We start from the raw sequence: 19,653 nt of genomic DNA, 5'->3' as shown, positions 1-19,653 counted from the left end.
TGCTGCCCGCCGGCGGGCACACTAAACCAAACGAAAATAATTTTGTTACAAAAAAAAAATCAACAAATTGTATTGTTAAATGGCCGTGCGAACACGACAACACAAAAATCCGCCGCAGCGCTCGATTCCAAGCCAAATCCTCGTGGCAGTCGGTAGTTAATAATACCGCAAATCGGCCAGATCGAAGGATATATACCATCCATATCCAAGTAGAATACCATCATCCAACGAAAGATCGGAGGAGTATACATAGAGGAGGAGATTCCGGGTAGATCCAACGTTACGTGATTCCGGGTGATACGGATTCGAATCTGGCTGGGATTGAGTTTGGCATTGGAATTAGTGGATTGTTATCTGTAGATTACCATCGATGCCCCACGATGAATGTGAGAAAGCGGCCACGTCTGGAAATGGAACTTGGTTCCGCCACTACCACCACCACCACCTCCTCTTCTTCCTCTGTAACCAGCAGTAATCCCAATCCTTCTGCTTCATCTAATAACCTCATGACCAATATCATTGGCAATCATCACACGGCCGATTTATCAGAAGCCCTGGTCAGCAGTTCCTTTGCCAATGGCCATCAGAGTTTAATATTAACCAGCGCCACGAGTAATGCCCTAATGAATAGCCAGGGTGCCCAAATATTCCTCACCATATGCGGTGATGAGAACTCGGATGATTCTCAGGAGTACTATGCCATTAAACAGGAACCCGGCTCCGATTTAGATGTCCATTCGCTGCTGCCCACAAATTTGCAGTTGCCAACAGGCTGTGAAATTTATCTGGTTAAGGATACAGCCAGTTTGATTGGTGAGCCACCGACCAAGGCAGCCATTAAATTGGAACTGGATACGTTGAGTGAAAAGCCGTGTCGTCCCACAATAACAACATCCTGCACGAAACCCTTGTTAGTAACAAGTCAACCTGTGAATCCTGCTGCTCCTCCTTTAAGTAATAAAATCACAACAACTAGCACCACAACCAGTGTCCTCTATGGCTCCCATGGCCACGCCCAGGCCAGATCCCAGCCAGAAACAGCAGGCCAAACGGCAAACAGTAAACTGGAGGCGTACAAGAAACGCGATGATAAACGTCGTGCCACGCACAACGAAGTGGAACGCCGGCGACGTGACAAGATCAATAGCTGGATCTTTAAGCTCAAGGAAATGCTGCCCAGTCTGAGCTCCAGTTCTAGTTTCAGTGAGGCCAGCACGAGTCCCAGTACTAGTGGAAGTACGAGTACCAGTGGAAGTACTACTAGTAGCAGCAACAACCCCAAAGGGAATCCCAGCAGTTCCAGTGGACGGACGCCGCCCAACGATTCCAAGTCGCAGATTCTGATCAAGGCGTGCGAGTACATCAAAAGCATGCAGGGCGAGATTGACACGTGAGTGGGGTCGTCATTCCAGGGGGAACACCGCATTCTAGAATGGAAATCTTAGTTTATACTTAGATCTGTAAATCCTTCTTGGGAAATCACATTTTCAAACTAAATCTTCTTTTAAAACCATATGCCTTCTTCGAAATCATTTAAAAACCGAGTCTGGAATTTGATATCCAAGAAATTGTTTGCTTTTTGTCTGTGTTTAAACATAACTTTCGTTTCTATTTACATAATGTATCAGATTTATTGGGAAATCAAGTTGCGAACTTGATCTTCTTCACATTTTTTATTAGGTATACGCATTGAAAGTGCTGATAAAGCTGGTATTATCTTTGTAACAAAAAACCCGTCGAGGTTATTTTGTGATTATCTCATGCAATATGAGCTGAATTCTCGAGTATCCCAGTATGATTCAAGGCAAGGCTTGAACAAGAGATTTCCATAAACTACGTCTGCGGTTTTCTCCCTAAAATAAATAAAATATTCCCCCCCAGTGATCATCGGGAATGTATAAAAAAACTACTCAATTTTATGTTTATCCTACAAAAGGCTACGCGACTGTCTGAGGGAAGCGGATGGCCTGAGGGCTAGCAACCAGGCTTTGCGAGAGGAATTGGATCGCCTGAAGCGTCAACAACAGCTTCAAGAACGTTTTCACACAGCCAGCGGCAGATCGACCTTCAATGTGACTCTTAATTCGCTGAATAGCTCGGCGACCAGTGATCTTTTCGAGGGTATCGATACGACGCCCAACCTGGCCGCCGTCTCATCGCTGGGTTTCGGCAAGCGTGGCCTGCTCATCAGTGATTACGATGAGTAAAGATGGGTGGTGGATGATGATGATGATGATGATAATGTGGTTACGGGTTACGGAAAAAACAACAACAAAAAAGAATAAAAAAGGGAGGAAAAAAAACGGAGGCGGATGGACAAGCGCTGGCGCCTCCATAGATATATACGCCCATCCACCAAAGAATGACGTGCAACGTACACGCAACGCAACACACGCAGTACAATAAACGGACATGACGAGTGATTTCTTGTTATCGCCGCTCTGTTATATGTTATATAAGAGAAGCATATTACATATATGTATATATCTATCTATATACATATGAATATGCAGTCGAACTTGGGTGACTCAAGCCAACTTGTTGGCCTAACAGCTTCTGAAAATGGAAACTGAACTTTTTCTGTTCTCAATTGAGTTTAATTAACAGCTGCTTTTGTATGCTATATATATTTGGTATTGGTATTATTTCTGCCCTCCCTCCATCCTACCCAATAATGAACTCCCCCCTCCAAAAAACTCTCAAACGAATTTGTAAATGGGAATATGATTAAGATTTTTCCCATAACTGCGCTGGTTCATTTTTATGTTTTCATATTTATGGTTCTGGGATAGAAGATCACAAAATAATATTGTTGATATAAGAAGCTTTAAGGCATTTTCCGGTTTTTCTATGTATTCTTTATTTTTTATATACCTATTATTATGTTAATTATATTTTAAATATATATTATTGTTTTTGATTTGCACAGCAAATCTATAGTTAAGCCATGTTCTAAACTAGTAGTTCTCTGTGTTCATTTAAGGTAAGCTTTTTCGGTTACTATTTTCACTTTCAATCGGAGATTTAAATGTCTAAAAATATAAAAATATAATATATATATATTTTTTTCAAAAAGTCAAGTAGTTAAAAATTAAATAACAAAAATAATAATATCAAATTTCCAACTGAAAGTGAAAGTAAGTACTGAAATAGCAAGAATTTAGTTTTAAGTCTGCTGCGGTGAGCTTGAGTAACAAAAGTTCGATTGTATAGTTTGTCAGGTGTTTTTTTTTTTTTTTTTTTAATGAAGAGCACTTAGATCCTCATGAAGTTTGCCATCATTATATACCTATATATATATATATTATATATTACCTAGAAGTAAACAAAAACTAAACCTAAAAAAACGTTAACGATACCTACCTACTTGCATATATACCTTGAACTAAATCATATTTGGAGCATGAATGTGCTTGATTTTTCGATTTTATTGTACTGTTTCTCGCACTAATTACCTAAAATAACGTAAAGAAATTATATATTATATCTAGTTATATCGTATATATATTATATATATATATATATCTATAGAAAATTGTACATACGTAGTGCAATCGATAAGACAAAAGTGGGAAATCGAGAGAGATGCGGCTATATAATGCCGCACTCTTCATCGGGGGCGTGTGCACCGTTACAGTTAAAGAAAAAAACAAAAACAGAAGAAGAAGGCTATTGTTGATAAAGAATAATATTATTATATTTGAGCATAAACTTGTTGTGAATGTTATATCACTGTTTTCGATATACGATGATGCTGTTTCAGAAGTATACAGAACAAAATGTTTTAAATACGAATAATTTGTAATATTTAACGATAATGCCAAAACAAAAACAAAAACCAAAAAAAACACACACACAAAAACACTAAGATTTTGGGATTGTAAGAGAGGGTACGAATAGGGAATCGCATTGTTTGACCTGACCCATAGACGAAAACAACAAAAACATAAACAAAATACAAATGGGATCTTGTGTTACTTGTTGCTATCTATATACAGTACATTACAATAATATCACATTTCTGTCATTTGACAGCAGCTAATAATTCTATTCAATTTCAATAAACGAACTCAGTAATGGTTAACACACACACACATACGCGATCAATTTCTTATTCAATGGTAAACATATTTTTGTTAGAATGCGGGCAATTTTTTGGAATCATCTGTCGACGAATATGGTGGCTTATTTTTACAGCTGCCATTTGTTGGTTTTGCTATCATACTCATTGAGTCACAAAACAGCTTGAAAAAACAAAGATCATATTCTTATCAATGCAAAAAAGAGAGCTGTTCCTTATTCACTTTGTATTTTGATTCACTTTGTATATTTTAAGACCCCCCCCAGATTTGTCATTTTCCATATGACTCTCTTCTTTAAGTTTTAATAACACATTTAGCGAGTAATATACATATATATTTCGAAATCCACAAGCCTTTAAAGTTATTAAACATCGCATATCAAAAGACAATATAAATATTATTAAATGCTAACATTGCACTTTAAGTATCCATTGTACATCATAGTTTTAGACGATCACTCGTTTGGCGTAATCACCGACATGTAACAATCCGTGTTCCACGGATGCAATATGCAAATTAGATCCACTCATGTAGTCCACATTGATGTGGGCATTTTGAAGTTCTGCAATTAAAGTAGAGCAGGCTGCTGCGGGATCTCCAGTGCTGACAAGCATACCCTAAATTAATAATATGAGTCTTCAAAAAATCATACAGTTTTATACCCTATTAGTCACTCACCGACCAAAATTCATTGCCAGGCAGGGCATTGCCATCCCAGGCATATGTAACTACGGGCAGCATGTCCTCTGTTAGTTTATCGGCAGGATTACGTGCTGAAATTCGGATACGAATGCCACCCTGTGGATGTTTCGCTACGGGAAGCATGGCTCCATCGTACAAGCTGCCAAATCCTGGGGAATGAAACCAAGAAAAGTGCACTACACCGATGTGTGTGAGTCGATCGCCAAGTGCCTTTAACCTTTCCTCAAAGGATTGAAAAAAGGTGCGATCCTGTTTTAAAGCGGCTTTCCAAACGCCCAAACCGATGCCCACGACATGGATAAAGGCGGGTTTGCCAACCTTACGGGCTCTATCCTGTGCCTCCAAGAGTAGGGTATCAAAACTGATGGCATATCGTTTGCACATCACTTTGTGATCGAATATGCCCTCAGGGACCTCTTCAAAACGGTCTTTATCCGAGGGTACCTCACCATAAATAAAGTCCGTGGGTTCCTCGTAAAATTCTCGCCAGATTCTACGTAAATCTGAAGTTGGAGTATTGGTCGCACTGGAGGCATTTAATGGTCCATAACCTTTAGTTTGGGTATTTTGGGTCTCGGTAATCATAATATCTTGATACTCCATTACATCGGGACGCTCGAAACGGGCACCAATTAGACCAATTATCACGCCTTCGCGTTCAATTGTAGTCTTATCCTGAGTCACCACCCCAGCATTCGATCTACTTCCATTGTTGATGAATTCAGAGTGTGTGGAAACGTAGAGTAGGGCGGACAATTTGATCTCATCATAGCTTAGCACTGAGGTTATGTTTAGAGGATCTTTTTCCGCCGGAGTGCCCACCTGTTCGAAGCCTTCGTCCCCGACTTTTCCGTCTATGGTGTGATAGTAATCATTAGCGCCATAGAAACACACGCATCTTTTTGTCAAAAGGCGCTGCACAAAGTCCACCACAGACATGTCCCTATAGATGGCCTTCTCCTGTTTGCTTCCTGTAGGTATTGGGGTTTACAAATTTGACCTATAACTGCAAAATAATGTGGTTTACTACCCACCAAACTTGAGCTTGTGCTCCAGAAAACTAATGTAGAGCAGAAGGGTTCGTTCATGAATCACCGGATAGGCGGATGCAATTTGTTTACGGATTTGATTATACCGATCCACCGGTTGGGACTTCACCCGACAAGTATCGATGCTAAACTTCAATTGGGGTTGACCAAGGGGATTATCAAGGAATGTTCTAGGATATCTACTGAGTTTTACCTTGGCGGGAAACTTCTCTGATAACGCTTTAAATTTATTCAAATCCACCGGCACTTTGGGTTTTTCCAACTGGCGACATTGTTGTAGCATTCGTTGGCCAAAATCACTTTCTGGAAGAATGGGATATTGTCCAGGCCAGAAGGCTGCAGATTTTCCACAAATATCACCCATCATGCGACTCATTGAAAGCAGATGAATAAATGATCTCAGTAGACTTCCCCGGGCTCCAAAATTTGCCATTGATAAGGAATAAGGAAAAAAAAACAAAATAAAGCTTTGGGTCAGTGCTGTAAAGTGTTTGATAAATTTGTTATATTATGTTTCCACTGGCTTTTCTAATGGAAGCTAAAAATTGATTTCGATGCTTATGGTTATAAGCCGAAAAACAATTTGATAGAAGAAATATTCTATATATTATATAGTCTTTTTAAAAAAGATCACTCGAAATACCATATACAATATTTGAAACTTCTAACTAAAGATATATGCTCTTCTATTTGAAATGATGGAAATGGTTACTGTCGACCTACCAAAACTCTTTGAATCTCTCTCAATCAAGTTTTTTAAGTTTCCATTAGGAACCCAATCATCTATGATCTTTTCTACTCCGTAACTTGCGAAAATTCGAATATCATTTTGATTTTGTTGTGGCCACGGCTCGTGTTAATTTTCATTTATTTTATAACATAAAAGATTTTTATAATATTTAATTGAAACATACACTATGTGGCATTTTCCCCCCTAACGAATGTGTGTCTGAAAATATTTTCTGTCCCGTTTCTATTAGGAGATTTGGTCTTTTTGAACAAAAAAAAAAATTGATTTCTCTAATAGATACATATATATATATATATATATATAAATCTCTTTAAAAGGTATTTCTAAACGAAGACAAGACAGTTACAAATATTTCCATCCACTAGTTACTTTTTACATGGTATTTTATTTTAATTACAAAAAGGATGTTAATCGTTTAAATTAATTCTGAGACTGCAACACGCTTTGCCCACACACACACATTTCCCCCAGTTCAGTGTGGCGCTTGCTTTCCTCCTTCGCTTCTTCGCTCCTCTCAATCCTGGTTTCTTCTTGACGGGATTACACGACGCGCTTGACCTCAAAGAAGCGCTTTAGGTAGTAGACCTGGCCCACAGTCATGAGGACCAGTACTAGGGCTTCGAAAGTGGACCACAGGACCACCCGCGAGTTAGTGCTCTCGTTTACCGAGCGATGGATCTTGTCGCGCACCTGAAAGAGTCGATAAGTTGGGGGATTAGCATACGATTAACCAAAGAACTAGATCTCTATAATCTTTGATACAGATTTTGTTGTGATTAATGGCAGGGTTGTGTTTAATGGTGTCTTGACATCATCTCTCATCATCGTTCACATAAAAAGACCATTAAAAACCTTTACTATTGTTTATGTGGCAAGCCACACGCCTTCTCCACTCTTGACGTGTATCTATGATACTATAGATATTTACTTAACTATCTCAGTACTCTAGCATTGCTTTGTGTGGTCTTTGATCTAGGAAGTGGAAAGGATAGATCAACTACTAGACTTCTTGCAAGGCAATACTAATCTTTCAATAACTTAAAAGATCCACACGCCTTTGTATGGAATGTATGTGGCAACTGATTGCTGGTCTCTAGTTTCCCCATTTCACTCACATGCATGTACTCCTGTTCGTGCTTGACGCTGGTCAGAGTGCCGGAGAGTTCCCGGATCATATCCTCCAGCTTGGTGTGTCCCACCTCCTCTTCGCCAGGTGCTCCGGGAGCACGTTGTGGTGACTCGCCCACGTCGATCGAGAACATAACCAGCTTAGGTGTCATGCTGCTACGTTCGTTGTTGAAGCAAACAGTGTAGGTTCCCTTGGCGGGGGTCACGAAGGTGTACTTGCCGGATGACTCCTTTTCACTTTCGTGCATGATATGGTTGTCGGGTCCGCTGATTTTGATGTCCACGTCCAAGAAGCCACCGTCAATCACTTCAAACGTGACGCCTGTAAAGATAATGATAGTTTTATCAGTTAAATACTTTCTATATGGACTACTAATATCCATATCACCACATACCGAATTTCGTGCCGCCTTCGATATTCTCGAAGAAGCACTCCTCGTTGTGGGCGTCCACGCTGACGATGAAGGCCTGGCTAGTGCTGCACAGGACCAGCAGACTGCCCATAACAAGCAGAACCTTGGCTACCGTTCCTTCCATCGTTGTTCTGGGTACTTTTGGCTTAGTTTTAATCACTTTAAAACGTACGGCAGCCACGTAGTTGTCGAGTTGTTCGCGAAACAGTAAGGCCAGATGGTTAAGCTGTTAAAAATCATGAAAATACATTGCGATGGTCATACTGTTAGTGGGGGCAGCTCGGCCAACAGTTTACCATTTTGCCGAAAAACCTCTCTTATTTTAGTGTTATTATAATATTATAATATATTTTATGTTATATTTCTTCCGGTTTAAAAATATAATATAACATTTATTCGCGAACGTACAAATTTAAACTTATTCACGAATTTTCCAACACTGTAAACTTTCGGTATTTTAAGTTAAACAGTGTATTGTGGTATTTTTTTTGGCGTGACCATCGATAGTTGCTCACCACTAGAAAACAGAAAGCTAAAAAAAAAATGCAAAATTGGCCAAATTTTCGACATAAATAATAGTTTTCCCTTGAGAAATTCGCAAACTGCGTGGCAGGACGACCAGCTGACCACCCCGATCCTCACGTGGATTGGAGATTCATATATAGGTGGCAGCCAGATCGAAGGTTTCACAGCGGACGCTTTTGCAAAAATAGAAAAAGGAAAAACTGCCAACTCCCACACAAAAAAAAAAAATTAAAAAGAAAAGGAAAAGGTCAAGTGGTCATCAGAATCAAGGGTAATCTCCTCGAAAATGCAGCAGAATACGGCTAGCAATCCGTTCGCCATGTCCACATATGTGGAGCGACCCCAAATGGGTTTGGATGTGGAATTTGGTGCGGACCCTGCCAGCGGTGCAGCATTCTTTCAATCCGATGGACGGAAACATGATGATCTTAAGCTAATGTTGGACAGCAACAAGGATGGACTTAAACTAGAGGCCATGAAAAGGATCATTGGGATGATTGCCCGCGGAAGAGATGCCAGTGATCTTTTCCCGGCTGTTGTCAAAAATGTGGTATCAAAGAATATCGAGGTTAAGAAGTTGGTATATGTCTATTTAGTGAGATATGCCGAGGAGCAACAGGATTTGGCCCTGCTTTCCATTTCCACATTTCAAAGGGCACTCAAGGATCCAAATCAACTTATCCGTGCTTCGGCCTTGCGGGTATTATCCTCCATAAGGGTCAGCATGATTGTGCCGATCGTAATGCTGGCAATTCGAGATAGTGCTGCCGACTTGAGTCCGTATGTGAGGAAGACAGCGGCCCATGCTATTCCCAAGTTGTATTCTCTGGATGCGGATCAAAAAGATGAACTGGTCATGGTCATAGAGAAGTTGCTATCGGATCGCACTACGCTGGTAGTGGGATCTGCAGTGATGGCCTTCGATGAGGTGGGTCTACAAGCTCGGCTAATCTTCTTTATCTACTACTAAGGATCTGTATTCATAGGTTTGCCCGGAACGCGTGGATTTGATCCATAAGAACTACCGCAAACTGTGCAATCTTCTCGTAGATGTGGATGAATGGGGTCAGGTGATTATCATCAATATGCTTACCCGCTATGCACGCACTCAGTTTGTCGATCCCAATGCGGATGACGAGGACTTGGTGAATGATGGTCTTGGTGAAACGCCTGTTAACGAACGCTTCTATGATGAATCCTCGCACTCATCTTCCAACAGCGATGATGGTAGTAGCGATGATGAGAAGAACAAATCGCGTACTAATAATAATAACAATAATGGCGGTGGCAATGGCAGTAGGACACCAAGTTCTCCAAGCAATAGCTACCACATCGATGTGGATCATCGTCTGTTGTTGAGGCAAACGAAACCGCTGCTTCAATCGCGAAATGCCTCTGTGGTGATGGCAGTGGCACAGCTATATCATCATGTGGCGCCCAAGAATGAAGTCCAATTGATTGCCAAGGCGCTTATACGACTGCTTAGATCGCATAAGGAAGTCCAAAGTGTGGTTCTCAATTGCATTGCCTCGATGTCCACCAAGCGAAAGGCGATCTTTGAACCGCATCTGAAGTCCTTCTTTGTACGGACCAGTGATCCCACGCACTTGAAACTGCTCAAGCTGGATATTCTTACCAATTTGGCTTCGGCGGGCAGTATTTCGCTTATCCTGCGTGAATTTCAGACCTACATCTCCAGCAGCGATCGTTCGTTTGTGGCGGCTACTATTCAGGCCATTGGACGATGTGCATCCAGCATTAAGGAGGTTACCGAGACCTGTTTGAGTGGCCTGGTACATCTGCTGTCCAACCACGATGGTGGGTTTAGCTAGATTTCCTCTTAAATCTGTTATTTAACCATGTCATATTCCCTTCAGAACATGTGGTGGCCGAGAGCGTGGTGGTGATTAAGCGTCTTCTTCAAACGAAAGCAGCCGAGCACTTTGAGATCATCACCCAGATGGCCAAGCTTATTGATTACATTAATGTGCCGGCAGCAAGGGCGGCCATTATATGGCTTATAGGCGAGTACAACGAGAAGGTGCCACTGATTGCCCCGGATGTGCTGCGTAAGATGGCCAAGTCGTTTGTCGACGAACAGGATGTGGTTAAGCTACAGGTCTTGAACCTAGGCGTTAAGCTCTATCTGACCAATCCAGACCAGACGTCGCTATTGTGTCAGTATGTCTTTACGTTGGCCCGCTATGATCCCAATTACGATGTCCGTGATCGCGCTCGTTTCCTGCGTCAGATCATCTTCCCGGCCAGTGGAACGAGTTCGGTGCTCAGTCAGCATGCCCGCCAAGTTTTCCTGGCCAGTAAACCGGCTCCGGTGCCAGAGAGCAAGTACAGGGATGGCAATAACTTCCAATTGGGATCATTGTCCCACTATTTGAATATGCCTGCAACAGGCTATAAGGAACTGCCTGCATTTCCGGTTATTCCACCGGATTCTTCGGTTCGTAATATAGCTGGTTTTATGCAGGAAAAGCTGCCGGGCGAGGATTCGCCATCGGGGCGCTCTAAGGAAAAATCCGCCGGTGGAAGTGGTGGAAAGGAAAAAGGTGCGGGTGGCGAGAAGAGTTTCCTATCCGAATCTGAGGACAAATCGTCAGCGTATTCAGAATCAGGGAGCAGCAGTGGCAGTGGCACCAGCGACAGCGGTTCTGATAGCGATGATAGCGGGAGCAGCGATGAGGAGGAGGAACAGAAGCAGCAGCAACAGCAACAGCAGCCGCCCGTAAAGGTTTCTTCGAAAAAGGAGCAGCTCATTGATGCTGGGAGCAGTGAAGTGACAGTGGATTCTACGACAGTAAAAGCAACGACGAACAATAATAATAATGCGGCTGGTTTCTCCGGAACCTCGGACAGCGAAGACTCATCGGCGTACAGTGGCAGTAGTAGTGATGATAGTGATTCCGATAGCGACAATGAAGTGGAAAAGAGGCAGCCAGAAATTAAGCCGGAAAAGATCAAAGAAAAGCTAGAGAAAAAGCCTGAACAGCCGGCCTCGAAAAGTAATCTGGATCTGTTGCTCGATCTGGATGACATTCCGCCCATTGGTCCTGTGATGACGCCCTCACTAGGAGGATTCCTAACGCCTGGTAAATGAAATGATTATCTTACTGTTATATAGATTACATCTACTATTGTGATTTTGTAACAGGGACTCCATTGATGGCTGGACAGGCGGCACCACTGCAGCCACAGCATGCCCGTAATCGAGTCGAACTAGTGGGTCCCTCGCACATTGAGTTCAAGCACAAGGAGCTGCTTAATAAGGTCAGTGGCCATGGGCTGCAGTTGGCCTACCGCTTCACCCGCTCGCCGCATCTCTACTCCTCAAGCATGTGCTCCATTGAGCTGCAATTCCAGAATCGTGGCGAGAAAGAGATTACGGCCATACGTTTGGGCCAAACAACTCTGCCGGCGGGCATGCAATTGAACGAGTTTGCTCCTATAACCATTCTTCAGCCGCAACAAACAGCCAGTGGTGTACTGGGCGTGGATTTCAATGATTCCACGCATGCTGTGGATCTGGAGCTAATCTCCAGTGCGGGCAGTTCACGGCTGCAGTTAAAGCCGCCAGTGGGCGAGCTAGTTAGATCCGTCCAAATTGGCGAAAGCTGTCATCGCGAGGAGCGAGCCAAGCTGCGTGGCATGAACGAGCATCAGTGCGAGTTACGGGGACTGCGTCGGGATCTAATCGATGTGGCTGCCCTGCGGCAAAAGGTTTTCGAATCCATCAATGTGGCGCATACGCACAGCTCTTCCAATGGCCAACTGCATTGTTTTGCGGGTCAAACCCTAAGCTCCAAGAGCCTAGTGCTTCTCACCCTGCACTGGCAAACGGAGGAGGCACTCACGTTGCTGGTGAATTGTGAAAAGATGGTCATTGGATCCATGGTGCTCAACGAACTACGGAATGCCCTCCAGTTAAGCTTCGCAATGTAAGCGATCGATCGTTGGACATGAAAGAAAGCGAGACAGCAGGGAAATAACCTGGGAGCAGGGCTACTCAACTGAGAACAAAGCAAAGCGCCGCCGCCTCACTACGTAAATCTAAGCATTCATATTTAGCTATATATATATATATATACTGTAAAGGGCGTGGGCGAACGTAATCTTTGAATTAGTTCCAAACTATCTCTACTGCAATAATTCCTAAACTAAAAAAAATTCAATCAAATGTGCAATGTAACTTTTGGAAGTGCAATAGGTTTATCATATATCATATAATGTCAAATTAAATTCCGAACGAATTTTCAAATTTGGAATTCAAACCTATTTGCTATATTTTTTTAAAACTGTTAAAAACTGATGAAATGTAATCACAGCCACAAGCCCTCAAAACTATATTTATTGTTATTGATTTTTGCTAAATTCCTATTGGAAACCTTAAATGAAATTGTTAAATTTAAATATTTTCTATATATATTCTTAACTCAGCTGAAATATTTTGCACTAACGAGTTGCCATTTCCCTTTTACAAATGGTTAAACTCAACAACTTTGAGATTAGTATTAGTTTACAAAAAACAAAAAAAAAAAACAAAATCAACTTGTTAAATCGTTCAAGGATTACTTGACGCCCCGCCCAATTATACACATGAAATCATGAATCTATCGCTTTTAATATTCCTATATACAAATTGCAACCACAAATTCCAGATAATGAAACGAGTTGGATTATTTATTAAAACTCGAATTGTTGCCAATCCAAATCCAAATCCAAATCCAATCCTATCCATCCTAGTTAGCTAGGCGTGTATAATGTAATGTGTGTGTGCATGAGTAATCGAAATGTATTTGTAAAGTGTTTGATGTTGTAAATCTGTTGCCTTCGTGCTCTATGCGGCCTTCTTCAAATCGTAGCAAAGACAAACGAATATCGAATCTATATATATATATTATATATTATATTCATAAAATATACAGCGCAAAGAAAACATAAAATCTGGCAAACTAAAGAGAGAAAAAAATGAAAGAAAATAATAATAAATATACCAAAATCTGTTAATCTGCCTGAACTAAGCTAAATCTCCGCTTTGATAAGCTGAAATAAAAGCTTAAATTTGAAATTGAGAAAGACGCCGCCTTACCTGTTATACCACAGACAATCCAAACAAATGGATTAACTTTCTGTTTCTGATCACTGATTTGAAGTAAAAATGCTTTTTTCAAGTAGTTTTCAATTATTTTGATGTTTATTCACGCTTGTTCTTGTTACTTTCTCCACTCACCAAACAGAATATAAGGAGTCAGCAACAGTGAATACGAAATGCAGATAAACTTTCAAAACTTTAGAAGGTTTGAAATTTGTAAAATCAATATATCTGATCTATTGGATCAAAGTTGAAAAGCAAATTGAAAATCTACTAAATTCGAAAGTTCTGCAAATGTATTTTCTGTTGCTGTCGCTTGAAATTTTCTGGGATTTAAAAATAAATCTATGTTTTATCATAGATGGGTTAGACCATACTGGGGGGTTTCAAAAACATACAATATAACACATTCTTCAAATCCTACGCTGCTTTCTTCGTTTTTTCTATCAGTGTTCTAGGTGTCGGTGTCGGTGTATTTGTAGTTGTTGTAGTTTTTGTAGTTTTTCGTGTTCTAATTTTGGGTTCTGCACAATTAAAAAGCTCAATTTCATGCTTATAAATATAAACGAGTTAGTTAGATCGCTAGGTTAGTAATGTTTAGTTTAGTTTTGGATTCGCTGCTGCACTTAAAGATCTCAAGTAGTTAGTTTTTAGTAGTTGTAGTTTTCGGTTAGGCTAGGCTTTAAGATCAACACGGCTTGAAGTTTCCGATTGATAAGTGAAGAAATATGTTGGATGTTGATGAGGTGGTGAATCAGTGGTGTGATCAGGCGATGAGTAATAAGTTTGTATAATGAGTAGGTATGTTTTTTTTCTTTAAGGGCGGGGATAGATAGCATGTACGTATAATATGTGTTAATTTAATATATCGGGTAGTATGGGTATATGGGTATGTATGGGTATGGTATGTATGTAATAATGGGGAGTGAATAGTTTTTGACAGGCATATAAGTAGAGCGTTTTGTATATAGTGTTGTCCTGGGCTGGGGTAGAATCGTTCTCTCCTCCTTTTCGCTATCCTGTATACTCGTTATATAATATATGCCACGGCCTTCGTTCGCTTAACTTCATATAAAACTAGTTTTTTTTTGTTTTTATATATTTCATTTTGTTTTTTTTTCTTTTTAAATGTATATGCAAGATGTATATATCGATTTATGCAGTATGTGTGTATGTCTAAGGATGATTTTCAATCACTTATTGTTACGTACGGTGTTTGGTATAACATGCTTCGCTTGGACTAGCTCGATGGCCTCTTCATCTGTTCTCTCTTCACCACTTCCGTTTTTTGTCTATCTTCAGATCGATTCAGATCCGATTCAGATCGTTCCTTCTTCTTTATCTTCTTCTTCCCCTACTCTCTTACTTCAATAACATATAAAGCATTTTTGGTTTTCTGTTTTGGATTTTTGGTTTTTTTTTTGTTTTGGGTGTTTTAAACGAGCAACGAAATAGTAGTTATCGCTTATCGCACAAACGATTCGCCCGAATATGCCACCGATAACGGACAATCGATAAGCATCGATAGCTGCGAAGCGAAGCATTTGAGAGGGCCTAAAACGGACGGATTGCTACCGTTAGTCAACGGCTAACCGTTCGATGCCTGCTGTTAGTGCATATAAGTCGTTACATTTTGGTTTTCATCACACACTCTCTGTCTCTCTTCCCTTTTTGGTTTGTTATCGTTTGTTTTTTAGTTATCGTTATCGTTATCGTTATCGTTATGCATAAGTATTAGCCTGAGGTGCTCCGAATCGAGATCAGTTGTGAGGTCTAGAGCAATTAACTATTAGGGTGTTATATCCTAGTTATCCGTTAGAAATCTGGGCTTCCACAGCTACCTCCTTTCACCGATCTTTCACTCTCTTTTATGTGATTTTCTGTGTATTGTTTGGTTTTCTTTTTTTTTTTTAGGTGTCTTATTTTTTTCATATCTTTTTTTCTTTGTTTTCTCTTTGTTTTTTGATTACGCCATTATTATGCAGTTATATATGCAATATATATAGAGAAAGCAATACACCCACTCAGGAATATCTACACATACCAAAGACTTACATACATACAGCTATTCCTGGGCGAGTGGGTTTGCCTTTTTTTTTTTTTTTTTTGTTGCTTGTTGCGTGTGTGTTGTGTGTGTGTGTGAGACGTTACTATGGCCATATATATAATTAGATATAGTCCAATAGCACCGGGTGTTATATCGACTTTGCTTAGTGGGTTAAACTGCAGCTCCGTCTAAGGCCGCGTGCTTAGAGCTTCTTGTACCAGTACAGATAGTGCTCCCCATCCTCGACCATTAGCTCGTCCACACCTGCAATAGTTCACACATCGTAATAATCAGATGTTACAGTGATACTTCTACATATTCTCCTATATTTTCTAACTCTTATAAATAGCTTGAGATCTTTGTTGAAGTCAGAGAAGTCTTAACATTGATCTTAAATCTAAATTGAACTTACCAACAGGCGCAATAAGCTGATTCCCGGGCGTATTATTGGGATCGGGCAGCTCTGGCAATCTATAAAGCAGCCAGTAGTGATACCTAATCGATTGATTTTATAAACATCTCATTATTATTTTGAAATCTAATAAGAATTAGATAATAAGAACTCACCCTCGGGGCTCCTCCTTCTTGCCATACAGGGTGTGTACATAGTGACCATTTGGCCATTCCCGCGCCTCGAAAATAAATCTAAAAGGTTATAGGATATCAGTTGGTATTAGGAAGCCTTTTCATTAAGCTATTTTTTCAACTTACCTGGGATCCATTTCGGCCGCTTGGGTCATGGCCTTAAAGAAGCTTGTGTTCTTGGGTGAGATTAGTGACAGGGAGAAGGCCTCGGTCACATTGGATCCCACCCATAGTGTGTATGTGTAGGAGATGTTCTTGGCATCCGATTCTTCGGCGGAGGAACTTAGCCCAAAGGGTACCGCCAATTTGGGTTCACCGTTCTCTGTAGAAAAAAGGTAGAATTACCATAAGTCTAAGGTAACCCAAATCTATATCGAGAAGATTTACTTACCCGTGGGATCGCTGCTTTCTCTTATCACATGGTCGCACTGTAGTGCTCGTACAGCACCCAATCCCTTCCAGCCCAGAGCAAGGATAATGTCCGCTGTAAGGCCTACTCCGATATCGGGTTCTTGACCATCCTGCAGCGGTTCCTCGCTCCAGCCGCCATCCGCCCGTTGACGACTGAGGATGTAACGCGATGCGGCCGTGCGATTCCAATGTCCTGCCGGATCATATTCCAGATCTTGCAGAGCCTGCATAGCCAACGCTGTACTCCTTAGCGATCCAAAGCTTCCACGTTGATCCTGCAGACTGGCCAATCCCCTCGCCGGTCGACGGACAAAGTGCTGTAAATGTCGATGGCGATGATCGGTTACGATGCATCTCAAAGCCAGGATCACCATGGCAATGGCATCAACGCTCTGATCCGTAACACCACTGGCAATGTCCAGAAGTCTTCGGATCTGACGTTTCCTTACATGAGCAGCCGAACTGCAGGCCGACAGAGTGGTGAGAGCGAATTCAATATCCTGGGCCGGTTCATGATGCTGCAGTGTGGCGACCAGGTCGTGGCCATGGAAATGTTTTGGATCTTTACAAAGCGAACCCAAGGCTAGAACATATCTAGCCAGTTTATCGAGATCCAAGGGTTTCGGTAAAGTATGATGACGATCCAGCATGGCCAATATCTCGATCTCCATTTCCTTAACGGATAGTGTATCCTCCAAGTCTTGAATGACCTGAACATGTCCATCTACACTGTCGTTGGGATCTCGACCGCCTGATAGCTCTTTGGCCAGGATAACGACATGGGTATCATTGCCCCAGCCATAATCGGATGCTCGCTTTTCCTTTAACCAATCCAAAGCTCGCAGAATTGCCTCCTGTTCGCCCTTTGTGGGTGGAGCCTGGCCAATTGTCTGATGTTCATGGGGCGTACTACTGCCATTCAGAGCTGTGGGCGTGGCCAGGATCAATGCATCCTGCTGTTGTTGTTGATCTCCACCAGAATTGGCAGCTGTCGTTGTACTCAAAGTGGAAACTGAACTTAAATTGCTGTTGGCATTGCTAGTGTTGATATTGCTGCTAAGCAAACTAATGTTGCTGCTGTGACTGCTGATGTTGCTGTTGGTATTGCCAGTTTGTTCATCGCTGGCTTCGTTGTTTGTATTAAGGTTGCTGCTACTGCTGACTGTTTGATTCTCCAATTCACTGGAAATGGGGGCTACCGCCAACGAAGAGGAGGCTGTGCTAAAGCTCACAGAAACTGGGGAGGAAGAAGGAATCGTCGCCAGTGTCACATTCTCTGCTAGGGAAATCACCGTTGCCGAGCCATTTGCGAAGAAGAAAAGGACAAGGAGCAGCAATAGCCACGGCGGCGACGACAGCGACAACATCCTGCAGTGAATTCTGAAAGGCATTGTTGGTTATGACTTTAAATTTAGTTTCGAAAAAGAGGAAGTTGATATACATATTAAGCTACAATTATCATTTATCAAACCGAAATGATAGTTTGTACTTAACAAAGCCATAAAAGCTCTTAATCTCAATTAAGGTGTTATATCGAAATAATCGATGAAAGACCGTTCAAGTTATCGGTTTTGCAAATGCAATTATAGTTGGGGTGTCTAAATAGATGTTTGTTATTAAGAGAAACGAGGGGATAGCGGCGATGGGTGATGGGTGGCGAAGGATGAGCATAAAGCAGAGACACACAGGACTCGAGGCGTTGCCTTGAACTGAATTTCGCAGGAAAACACGTCATGCGACTTATCGATAATTGGCAACCTGGCGATCGATATCGTCTTGTTGTCGTCCGTTGAAAAACTAAAAAAAAAAAAACCAAAAACGAAACCAAAAAAAGGAAAAAAAACAACACACTTAGTCATCAAATCAAATAAGTGCAACAGCAACAACTTGGCTTTTTTAGACAAAGGTCCTTCGTGTCCTGCGTGTGCGCTTCTATTTGTTTGAGTGTGTCTACTACTATGCCTGTGTGTGTTTGGGTTTGTGTGTGTTTTTATGTGGGGGATGGAAAGTGGGCGGTGGGTGGATAAATGGATGGATGGATGGATGGTGAGCAGGACGAAAACGGGGGGTTGGGGGAGCGTGGGGTGCGGCAGCTGCGGCCGTTCAATTGCCTTTGACAATAAAGAGTTCATTGCGACGACAACAACACACAACACTCCAAAAAAGCTTACATAATAATACAATAACAACAAAGGGCGAGCCGCCAAGGATAAAAGGCAAATCGAGTGTCCCGTTATCAAGCGTTATATACAAGCAATATATCTATGTATATACGTATTTATATATATATAATCCGTAATCCGACTTTTCGCCTTTGTTCGATTTTGACACACTCGAAGTCCTGGATTTTTGTATGTTTCTTCTTTTTGAGCTTGAAGGATATTTTTGATTTGGATTTTGTTTCGTTTTTTGGTTTTTAATTTCGCGATTTTGCGATTTTTAGCTGGCGAAGGCGTTGAATTCTACGCCTTTCTCGATTTTCGCGTTTTCGCCTGCGTTTTCTGCGATTTTTTGATTTTCAATGTTTCAATGTTCTCGGACCGTTCGTTACAGTGTTGCCAGCTTTTATTAAGTTTAAATCGGCTAAAAAAGGATGGAAAATATGCAGCCGATAACTTATCGTCCTTTAAATAAGGACTAAAAGTTTGTCTATCGATAAGTTCATTTTTTCATAGCTGGGTTGCGGTTTCGGATTTCCGTTTTGGCCTGCAACTTTGCTAAGGTGTAGTTTATGCTGAGCTCCGCTAGGTGGTGCTGTAAGGGGGGAAAGACAGGGTCGTTAGTTTGGGCATGATTTGAAAATGTGCGGGAAATTCTTTAAAATTAAGGAGTTAAAACCATTACAGGACTTTTAAT

General features: G+C 41.3%; 5 protein-coding genes across 6 annotated transcripts; 2 read left to right on the top strand and 3 right to left on the bottom strand.

Moving 5' to 3' along the window:
• Positions 1 to 2: 2 nt before the first annotated feature.
• Positions 3 to 4,088, top strand: LOC108110304 (putative GPI-anchored protein pfl2). Its single transcript, XM_017219314.2, has 2 exons — positions 3 to 1,390; positions 1,937 to 4,088. Exons 1-2 carry the CDS (start codon positions 381 to 383, stop codon positions 2,205 to 2,207), a joined length of 1,281 nt encoding a protein of 426 aa, XP_017074803.1. The 5' UTR covers positions 3 to 380; the 3' UTR covers positions 2,208 to 4,088.
• A 107-nt stretch (positions 4,089 to 4,195) lies between these two features.
• LOC108110303 lies at positions 4,196 to 6,825 on the bottom strand. Of its 2 annotated transcripts, XM_017219313.2 has the most exons (4): positions 6,027 to 6,825; positions 5,819 to 5,963; positions 4,761 to 5,755; positions 4,196 to 4,699 (listed from the first exon to the last, which is right to left on the bottom strand). In XM_017219313.2, exons 1-4 carry the CDS (start codon positions 6,264 to 6,266, stop codon positions 4,529 to 4,531), a joined length of 1,551 nt encoding a protein of 516 aa, XP_017074802.1. In that variant the 5' UTR covers positions 6,267 to 6,825; the 3' UTR covers positions 4,196 to 4,528. The 2 variants fall into 2 exon arrangements, with proteins under 2 accessions (XP_017074802.1, XP_017074800.1); XM_017219311.2 differs by having other exon boundaries at positions 5,819 to 6,825.
• A 124-nt stretch (positions 6,826 to 6,949) lies between these two features.
• Positions 6,950 to 8,346, bottom strand: LOC108110305 (transmembrane emp24 domain-containing protein 2). The gene is made up of 3 exons (XM_017219315.1): positions 8,108 to 8,346; positions 7,700 to 8,034; positions 6,950 to 7,274 (listed from the first exon to the last, which is right to left on the bottom strand). The coding sequence occupies exons 1-3, from the start codon at positions 8,247 to 8,249 to the stop codon at positions 7,125 to 7,127; spliced, it is 627 nt and encodes a 208-aa protein (XP_017074804.1). The 5' UTR covers positions 8,250 to 8,346; the 3' UTR covers positions 6,950 to 7,124.
• Positions 8,347 to 8,598: 252 nt separating this feature from the next.
• On the top strand, positions 8,599 to 13,271 carry LOC108110301 (AP-3 complex subunit beta-2). The gene is made up of 4 exons (XM_017219309.2): positions 8,599 to 9,578; positions 9,637 to 10,468; positions 10,528 to 11,754; positions 11,817 to 13,271. The coding sequence occupies exons 1-4, from the start codon at positions 8,937 to 8,939 to the stop codon at positions 12,602 to 12,604; spliced, it is 3,489 nt and encodes a 1,162-aa protein (XP_017074798.1). The 5' UTR covers positions 8,599 to 8,936; the 3' UTR covers positions 12,605 to 13,271.
• Positions 13,272 to 13,834: 563 nt separating this feature from the next.
• Positions 13,835 to 19,364, bottom strand: LOC108110302 (uncharacterized protein CG3556). The gene is made up of 6 exons (XM_017219310.2): positions 18,969 to 19,364; positions 16,778 to 18,177; positions 16,513 to 16,708; positions 16,369 to 16,446; positions 16,214 to 16,296; positions 13,835 to 16,065 (listed from the first exon to the last, which is right to left on the bottom strand). Exons 2-6 carry the CDS (start codon positions 18,162 to 18,164, stop codon positions 16,004 to 16,006), a joined length of 1,806 nt encoding a protein of 601 aa, XP_017074799.1. The 5' UTR covers positions 18,165 to 18,177; positions 18,969 to 19,364; the 3' UTR covers positions 13,835 to 16,003.
• Positions 19,365 to 19,653: the final 289 nt, after the last annotated feature.

This window comes from Drosophila eugracilis, unplaced genomic scaffold (genome assembly GCF_018153835.1).
Source record: "Drosophila eugracilis isolate 14026-0451.02 unplaced genomic scaffold, ASM1815383v1 contig_2147, whole genome shotgun sequence".
Lineage (NCBI taxonomy): Eukaryota > Metazoa > Arthropoda > Insecta > Diptera > Drosophilidae > Drosophila > Drosophila eugracilis.
The sequence above is the reverse complement of the archived record's forward strand: the minus strand, read 5'-3'. Positions and strand labels throughout refer to the sequence as shown.